Source organism: Spea bombifrons, chromosome 1 (assembly GCF_027358695.1).
Source record: "Spea bombifrons isolate aSpeBom1 chromosome 1, aSpeBom1.2.pri, whole genome shotgun sequence".
Taxonomy (NCBI): Eukaryota; Metazoa; Chordata; class Amphibia; order Anura; family Pelobatidae; genus Spea; species Spea bombifrons.
Window position 1 is genome coordinate 81,054,808 of NC_071087.1, and position 10,231 is coordinate 81,065,038.

Consider the following 10,231-nt stretch of genomic DNA (forward strand, 5'->3'; position numbering starts at 1 on the left):
GGTCGAAATAAGAAGCAGATAGAGAAAGCTTATCAACCTCTTTCCATCTCCAGAGCTCAAAATTTGGTGAGATCACCATATTGCCATGAGTGTAGGTGGTGCTAGTATAGCCACAAAAAGTTTAAACAACTGCATAGAAACCACATGATTATTAGACTTGTGCATTCGTCTTCGGGCGAACATGGAAACGAACACGAAGAGTGCGTTTTCGTGTTCGTTCCGAAGATACGCCGAAGAGAAGACGGCGGCGGTAAAACGTAGGCGAAGACGAAGACACACACCACGAAGATCTTCGTGATTGTCTTCGTCTTCGTCTACCATTCTTCCCCCCCTCTTCTAACTTACCTTGTCTTCGCGGCATCGCGGCAGTTCCCGGAAGTTCGCCGTCACGGGTTACAGGGCAGTGCGAATGAGCCTATTGGTCGCCTACAGGGACCTCCTCTGGCATCAACCAATTGGTTGATGCCAGAGGAAGACCCTGCAGGTGACCAATAGGCTCACTCGCACGGTCTTTGTAACCCCTGACAGCGAACCTATGGATTTCCGCTCCCGTTAACCCCTTCGATGCTGCGTTATCTAACACAGCATCGAAGGGGTTAACGGGAGGGGAAATCCATAGGTTAAAGGGCCGTGCAAGCGACCAATAGGCTCACTTGCACGGCCCCTTAACCCTTTAAAAAAAAGTTAACCCCTAACTAATTGAACAGGGAGGGATGCCACTGGTCTCCCTCCCTGTTCAATTAGTTAAATGTCCGTACGAGCGACTTTATTGGTCGCTCGTACGGACATTTAACCCGGCACAGACTAACTAATTGAACAGGGAGGGAGACCAGTGGCATCGGTCTCCCTCCCTGTTCAATTAGTTAAAGACCAGTGGCATCGGCAGGGCAAGTTGCAGCATTGGGGTTTTAAAACCTCAATGCTGCAACTTACCCTGCCGATGCCACTGGTCTCCCTCCCTGTTCAATTAGTTACATGTCCATATGAGCGACTTTATTGTTCGCTCGTACGGACATTTAATTAATTGAACAGGGAGGGAGACCAGTGGGATGTGCAGGGTAAGTTGTAGCATTGGGGTTTTAAAAGTCTGCACGAGCGACCAACAGAGTCGCTCGTGCAGACTTTTAAAACCCCAATGCTGCAACTTACCCAGCACATCCCACTGGTCTCCCTGTTCTATCAGTCAAATGTCCGTACGAACGACTCTATTGGTCGCTCGTACGGACATTTAACTGATAGAACAGGGAGACCAGTGGGATGTGCCGGGTTAGTTACAGCATCAGGAGCCTAAAAGTCTATACGAGCGACCAACAGAGTCGCTCGTACAGACTTTTAAAATCCCAATGCTGCAACTTACCCGGCAGATCCCACTGGTCTCCCTGTTCTATCAGTTAATAAATGATAGAACAGGGAGACCAGCGGGATCTGCCGAACAATTACGGCACCAGGAGTATAACAGTCTGTACGAGCGACCCTATTGGACGCCAGCAGGGGGCTCGTCTGCCATCAACCAATGGCAGACGAGCCCCCTGCTGACGACCAATAGAGTTGCTCATACGGACATTTAAACTCCTGGCGTCAGAGCGGCTTTAACCCCGTTTTATCCCCTTAACCGGGGAAAACGAAGAAAACCCGAACACGAAGAATGTCCACGAATATTCACCCGAAGAGAAGACAGGACCAGGCGAATATTCGCAGAATACGAAGTTTTTTTTTTTGCCGAAGACGAGCACGAAGACGAACACGAAGAGCCCCCTGGTGTCCAAGTCTAATGATTATAATATAATTGAGTCAGTCAATTCTAGTCTTGTCATACCCCTTGAATATATGTATTGTATTAAGCGCTGCTTAAATTGCTATAATTTATATAAGCGCTGCAGGGGACCTGAATCCTCCTCTCTGGCAGCCAGCACTTCCTCTGAAACTTCTATGACGGAACGCCGGCATCACATCTATGACCTTTCGGTGCTCCACCATAGAAGCCCCGGCGGAAATGCCGGCAGCAGCGGAGGTTGTCTGTGCGCATACACACAGACGTTCAGCGCCTGCCAGAGAGCAGGATCTCCCGCAGAGCTGCAGGAGACCTGGATACTCCTCTCTGGCAGCCACTGAACGTTTTTGGGATCAGCACAGACAGCCTCCTCTCCTGAGGTTGTCAGGGCGCATCGCGTCGCACTAGACACCAGGGAATCTGAATCACGGGGGACAAGTCTAGGGATGCACTGGTAAGTCAGTGGTGGGTAAGAGTGGCATATGGGGTGTATAAGGGATTTCTGGAGGTAGAGTGGCCACACTACACAGTTCCCCCACGTTCCACTTTCAGTAGGAATATTGTCACCTCACTGTATCGGTCCTGTGTTTCAGCAGTGAAAGAGGAGCTTTCCAAGGCTGATGGTCAGTGTGTACATTTCACAACAGCTTTGAGGAGTGCTGGCAGCATGCCTTTCATTCCTTGTGGTAACTGACGGAGGTGCAAAGATGGTGAAAGCACTGCAAGATGGTCATATTGTTGGTGTGAGCTGTGCAGCGTACATCATCCATCTTATACTCAAGGCAGCAATGGCAGAAGGAAGTAATTTAGCAGCAGTAGTTCTGTCACACTGTAAGAAGATTGCTGGGCACTTCCACCACAGTGTTAAGGCTAGCCAACTTTTGAGGGAAGAGCAAGGGCAGGTCTTCCCATACACTGTCTACGACCAGATGTGAGTACGCGGTGGAACTCCACTTTAGATATGCTGGAGAGGATTTTGGAGCAGCAGAGGACAATCCATAATCTTGCATCAGAGCACAATATTGGGATTACATGTCCATTGAATAGGGAGGATTGGACAGTGATCGCCCAGGTAGTGACAGTCCTTAAATCATTTAGGGATGCCACAGAAAATTTAAGCTCAAACACTGCCAGTCGGGGCCAGGTAATCCCAGTGTTCTCCCATCTAGGCAGCAAGATGGATGTGTTGCTTTAAAACCGCGATGCTGTTCAAGGTGGCACTCTACATCCTGACGTAGCAGCCATGGTCAGTCACAAAATTATGCTAGCGTGCCTTTGCGATCCAAGTATTAAGGGAAAGCTAGCAATCAAATTGAATGTTCTTAGTAGCTAAGGTGAAAAGAAGAGTGTGTGGCCTACTTTCTTATGGGTTGCGCAGCAGCTGCTATCATGTCTGCCAACCACTGTTCAAAGTGCGTGCGTGTTTTCTATGACTGGAAATATGCTCATGCATGGCACCTCATCTGATGGAGCAGATTGCCTTTCTTAAATTCAATCTGCCCAAGTTGGGGTACCCATCTCTTAGCTTGGAAAGTTAATTTCCCTAAAAGGTAAAGGTGGTTTATTCCCCCCTGGCTGCGTCTGTTTGCGGCCTGCTACCTCAGCTTGAATAGCCACTTTACGCTAGGGCCTAGTGTATCAGCTCTGAAAGTCCACTCCCAAACGTCATGGACTGACAGTGTTTGGACGCTTCACCCTTGGGGTGAAACAGGTGAGCGGGTCGTCAATTGTCCACTCATTCACCTTTTCCGTTTCCAATGCTGCTTTTGTTGGTGGTGGTGCCAGTGTATTTTGCCTGCCAGTTCCCTTCCTGGCTAAATGTCATTCTTAAAATAGCCCTAATGGTAAAGGTAGTTTCTCTCCCGTGGATGCGGCTGTTTGCGGTGTGGCAATGCCTGCTATCTCCGCCGGAGTAGCCAGCTTACGCTAGGGCCTAGTGTTTCAGCTCTGAAAGTCCGCTCCCAAGCGTTATGGACTGACAGTGTTTGGACACTTCGCCCTGGGGGTGAAACAAATACCTTCCAACAGTCCCGTATTTCCTGACATTTTTTGCATCCTGTCCCGTCAACTTCGGTAAGTATGCAAATTTAGGTAAAAGAAAACAAATATAATAAAATAACTGTAATAATATAGTAAAATAAATATAAGAAATTAACCCCTTATTTTTTTAATAACACCCATTAAATTTAAAATTAGATAATATAGATATTTAACCAAACCGGTGAACTACTACTATCCTTAACCTTGCATTAACCCTATAAGTCTAAGCTTATTTTGAGTTTTTGTCCCACATTCAACCAACTAGATAGGGAAACCAGGAAAGGTAATTCCAGTGTCAGGACTTGGGTAAGCAGGTCAGGTAGGAGCCCAGTTACAGGGATACCTGGGGCTCTGCCTGTACCCCACAATGCATGATACTTCACGGGAAGGTACAGAAATAGAAAACACACAAGACTGAAAGTGGCAGGGGGTCTCCTTCTTCCTCAAAGCGGAGTGTAGGCATAAAGCGGAATGGAAGGGGTCTCCACACTCTCCGTTGCAAGTAGGATGAGGAAGGGGGGTCTCTCCCTTTTTCGTGGCGGCAGGTACGTGACATTAAGGATAAAAATATATCCTCTTAAACATCTGGATGAATTAATAAAAGAAAAACTCACTTTTATCTGAGATATTAGTATAAAATTTACAGAGCGGTCTATTTAAAGAGGCTGGTGCAATCGACGAGAGTGATTTTACTGGTGTCTTTAAGAAATGAGGAAAAAATCTTAACATCGAAATCTCTTATAAACATTGTTCAAACATCATCCCAAAGAATAAAAAATCTGTACATTGTTTAAATGTATTAGAAATGGAGTCTGAGATATTATATAGATTGTATTTAGTTCCAAGGGGAATTTGTAAAATGTACCCAGAAGTCAACAGTATGCTGGAGATGTAATATACAGGAGGGAACACATATTTGGTGGGACTGTATCAATATTAAGATTATATGGGAAATTATGTTTCCCATATAAAGGAGATTATTCATAATTGATAATCCAACATATTAATCTCAACTAATGGCCTTACTACATCTAGGATGGTCAAAGATGAGCAAAACGGATAACTATCTCTTAACCCATAAATTAACTGCAGCTAAAATGACTCCTGCAAGTCTATGAAGAAACCAAAATATCCCTACTTGGAAGATAACCAAAAAAAACCCAAAGAAAAAATAGGAATAATATCCCTGGTTGATGGAGAATTAAAAAAATATATGCTTTTCAATTCAAATTAATAACGTTCAAAAATAAAAAGTTCTCTCTCCTCACCTGTAATAGAGAAATGTTTTGATGTGTCTATTTTATTATTGTACTTTATGTATAGCAACACAGATAAATACTATACATATGGTCAAAACAAATTATACATTTTGATACATTCTTTAAAAATAGTGTATTACGTAAGGAAAACATTGAAACCTGAGTGAGATCAGAGCCGGCCTTAGGTGTTCTGGCGCCCTGTGCGGACTACTCGTCTGGCGCCCCCCCATCCCAAAAAAAGAAAGGAATCAAAACTTGTAACAAAACCCCAATCACTATATACTACGCCAAACATTGATGTGGTGTAGGCCTACCACTTCATTGTCTGGCTTAGTAGTAGGGATGCACCGAAACGAATTCTGGACTGAAACCAAAAGTGCAGCATTTACCTGGCCGAACCCGAATATGACCCCCCCCCACACCATAACACATAACAAAACAATTAAATAACAATATTTATATATATATATATATATATATATGATTAACAGCAATCACATTCTTATCATGCCCGCAGATTCCAGGATGTACTCGTAGACTACTTGGCATGATAGGAGTATGATTGCCCTATGTACCCCGTCTCACTCCATTCTCCCTATCTACCCCCTCCTAACTATCTACCCTCTCCCTCTTTGAAGTTCACTTACCTTTCAGAAGTCCTGCGGTGAGGGTGCAAGGCCTCTGCCTCCCAGCTCTGCCACTGTATGGAACAGTATAGAGTGATGGGAGTTATGATGTACTTTAGAGCATAATTATATAATGAAAAATACATTGGAAATGGTACAGCATAACACCCATCACTCTCACACCCTTACCAATCCACACACATACACCAATCCACACATATACACCAATCCACACATATACACCAATCCACTCCACACATATACACCAATCCACACACATACACCAATCCACACATATACACCAATCCACTCCACACATATACACCAATCCACACATATACACCAATCCACTCCACACATATACACCAATCCACACATATACACCAATCCACACATATATACCAATCCACTCCACACATATACACCAATCCACACATATACACCAATCCACTCCACACATATACACCAATCCACACATATACACCAATCCACTCCACACATATACACCAATCCACACATATACACCAATCCACTCCACACATATACACCAATCCACTCCACACATATACACCAATCCACATATATACACCAATCCACACACACATACCAATCCACACATACACACCAATCCACACATACACCAATCCACACATATACACCAATCCACACATATATACCAATCCACACATATACACCAATCCACACGCATACCAATCCACACGCATACCAATCCACACACGTATACACCAATCCACACATATACACCAATCCACATATATACCAATCCACACGCATACCAATCCACACATATACACCAATCCACACATATACACCAATCCACACATATATACCAATCCACACATATACACCAATCCACACATATACACCAATCCACACATATACACCAATCCACACATATATACTAATCCACACATATACCAAACCACACATATATACCAAACCACACATATATACCAAACCACACATATATACTAATCCACACATATACACCAATCCACTCTCACTGTCACTCTATGCTTTCCTACCTTTCCTCTTTCGTTTCTTTGCCTCCTCTTCGCTCTTCTTCTTAGTTCTTCTGTCTTCTCTTCTTCCGGGTCAGAGGGCACGGAGACCGGTGGGCGCGGCTTCAGTGCTGTGCGCCGGGATCTGACAGCAAACCCCGGCGCACAGCAGCTGTTGCCGCGGGGATCACAAGGGAGCGGTATCGGAGGTCTGTTAAAGACCTCCGATACTGCTCCCTTGCGAGCCTGCTCCTCCAGCGGCGGACATTACTGTCCGTCTCTGGAGGGGTGCCGGGTGCCCCCATACTGGCGGCAGCGGACCCCGCGGCGGCAGGGGCGTCGGACCGCGCTGCGGCGGACCCCGCGGCGGCAGTGGCGTTGGACCGCGCTGCGGCGGCGGCGGACCCCGCGGCGGCGTCCCCTGGAGTGTGGCGCCCTGTGCTGTCGCACAGGTCGCACACCCCAAAGGCCGGCCCTGAGTGAGATAAACCTTTGCTTGGGAGATAATGCTGACTTACTGAACACAATTTGTGTCTTTTTATCAGTGGGACCTACCCTTTGTAGGAAATCATAAGTAAAATTCAGTTTACTGATTGCATGAATACACTGGTTCACTTTTGCTTCTCCCTGTCTTACACAGAACCGCATGGTAGAAAGCATGGCCTTATTTCATACTATCCTAAAGTTACCTTGGTTTATGGAAACACCAATTATTCTTTTCCTCAACAAGACTGATCTGCTGGCTGAGAAAATTGGCATGTCTGATCTGACCACATATTTCCCAGAATACAAAGGTCAGTAAAGACAGGAAAGCAGATTTTCAAACACCATATTATATTATAATCGTAAAATTGTGAATTAAAGAATTATTTCTTAGGAAATTTAATACTACTAGGAAATTATGCTTTTAATTATGTGCTTACTTTATCAAAAGTAAACTAAAAGTAAAACTAAATTCGACTATCTATCCTCCCCTGATCTATCTCCCTCTGTCTTAGATCGTGTAACTAACTGCCTTGCTTCTGTCTCTACCTGGATGTCTGCATGTTTCTTGAAACTTAACCTCTCCAAAACTTCTCATCTTCCCTCCCCCCAACGTTAAGATTCCCCCATCAATTTCCCTCATTGTTAATGGTGTCATCATCTCCCCGTCTACTCATGCACGCTGTCTTGGTGTCACTCTTGATTCCGACCTTTCGTTCACCCCCTACATTCCGTCTGTCTCTAAAAACTGTCATCTCCATCTTAAAAACATTGCACGCATCCGTCCCTTCCTAACACAGCATGCCACTAAGGCTTTTGTCCATGCCCTGATTATCTCCCGTCTTGATTACTGTAACTCTGTTTTAGTTGGTCTCCCTCTCAACCGTCTCACCTCTACGATCCACCATGAATGCTGCTGCCAGACTTATCTTCCTCTCCCAACACTTTACTAACGTCTCTCCCCTTTGTCAGTCTTCACTGGCTGCCTTTGTGCTTCAGGATTCATTTAAAAATCCTCACTCTTACTTTCAAAGCCCTTCACAGCGGTTCCCCTCCCTACATCTCCTCACTCATCTCTAAATACACTCTCCGCTCATCCAATGATCTCCTTCTATCCTCTCCTCTGATTTCCAGCTCTCATGTATGCTTACAAGATTACTCCAGGGCTGCCCCTATCCTCTGGAATGCCCTCATCCAGTCTATCCATCTCTTCCCCTTCAAAAAAAATAAGGACGCTTATAATATTGCAGATTAATACCCCATATTCCCTTAGCTCACCTCTCCTAGTCGCTCTAATGCAATACTTACACTAGTGTGGCTGGTCCATCCCTTACAATGGCACTTTTACCTTTTACCTATTGTGTAAATACACCCTAAATCCCTGTAGACTGTGAACTCGTTTGAGCAGGGCCCTCCTTACCTGTTGTCTCTGTAAGTCAATTTGTTATGTTACATACTACTTGTTATGTCCTGTCTACCCATTGTACAGCGCTACGGAATTTGATGGCGCTATATAAAACAATAAATAATAATAATAACAATGTCGGTGGAAAAGCACCTTTAATGGTTCCCGCTTTGGCTTATTGTTCAGGGTTGCATTCAAAATAAAACCAAAACCCACATTTTACATCAAAGCTTTGAACTGTGGCATTTGGCAGCTGTTTCATGACATAAATGCATAGGTTGTGATTATATTACCAATACCTTTTATGCTTACAATGATAGTTACTTGTACCCTAGACCACCCAACATTTTTGGGAACAAAGCTCACTGATTTTAAAAATTGTATTTTTCTTGATTTAGGTCCCAGGAATGATGCTGAGGCTGCTAAAGAGTTTATTCTTGAAACCTACAAAAACATTTTCAATGAAGCACAACCGCCATATGTAAAAAAGCATAAGAAGGAGGCAAAGACCAGACTTTATCATCACTTAACCTGTGCCACTGACACCAACAATATACGCACAGTGTTCAACGATATCAAGGAGCATGTTCTCAGGACATATCTAGAAGATCTTGGCCTAGTGTAGAAGTCTGTACTGTGCTAGGCACATTCACATTGTTATGCAGTCAATTGTATCTTGACACTGGTTCACCTAAAGGGACTGTATGGGACACCAGTTATCCATTTATTTCTAAAACATCATTATAGGTTAATTTAAAACAAACAAAAATTTAACTGAAGTTTTCCCAGATTCATATCTTAACTACTTACACATGAAATGACTCTCATTTAACTAATTCCAGTAAATTAAAATGTTTTTTTTTTGGATTTAGCTTTAGCTTTGTGTGCTGAATTCATATTTCATACAATTGGACAGTCTATACAAACCCATGCCCAATTCATCATGAACAGGCATTACATCCAAATGTCATTGAATTATATTACAGATACCTAAATGCAAAGATAATATATATATATATATATATATATATATATATATATATATACATACAGTATATTTATGTGTCCTTATAATAATTTAATAAATAAATATTTAATTGCAACATTTTTGTTTAAAATTAAAATAAGACATATAACTTACTGCACTAATAGTAATGTCTTTAAAAAATGTCTTAGTACAGCTTTAAGTGTCCTTAATCCAATTAATCAGTGCTTGGCTGGGAGACTCCAAATGCAGAGAATACCAGGGAATCCTCTCCAAATGCAGAGAATTCCCTGGTATGCATATGGGGATCTGCCAGGTCATTTAAAGACAATCACCTGTTAAAGGGGCAGCTGTGGATGGATGCTTGAAGTTTCCTATTGAACACAGATCAAAATCACAGATCGCTTTCTACACCCATTTAAAGTCATGACGTGCCAGGCACGTCAATTGTCATCAAGGGTTTAATAGGTACTTCTGTGTTCTTTTTTTTTTCTTAGCTTGACCTTCCAAGAGCTTCAGTTATGATCACTAAGCATAAAAGCAAGTACCCACACTAGTGATTGTTCCAATTTGTCTGTAATGAGCTTCCGCTATGGCAACAACAAGCATAAACAATAGTTAGATATTCTCCTTTGATACT

At 43.3% G+C, this 10,231-nt stretch overlaps 1 protein-coding gene across 3 annotated transcripts in view; it reads left to right on the forward strand.

The window, feature by feature from the left end:
* LOC128492742 (guanine nucleotide-binding protein subunit alpha-11-like) overlaps positions 1-9,395 on the forward strand; it is a 29,952-nt gene extending 20,557 nt beyond the window's left edge. For all 3 annotated transcript variants that reach the window (XM_053465428.1, XM_053465420.1, XM_053465437.1), the window contains exons 6-7: positions 7,359-7,512; positions 9,005-9,395. In XM_053465428.1, the coding sequence (XP_053321403.1) occupies positions 7,359-7,512; positions 9,005-9,231 (381 nt within the window). In that variant the 3' untranslated portion in view covers positions 9,232-9,395. The remainder of the gene's footprint in view (positions 1-7,358; positions 7,513-9,004) is intronic.
* The last annotated feature ends 836 nt before the right edge of the window (positions 9,396-10,231 follow it).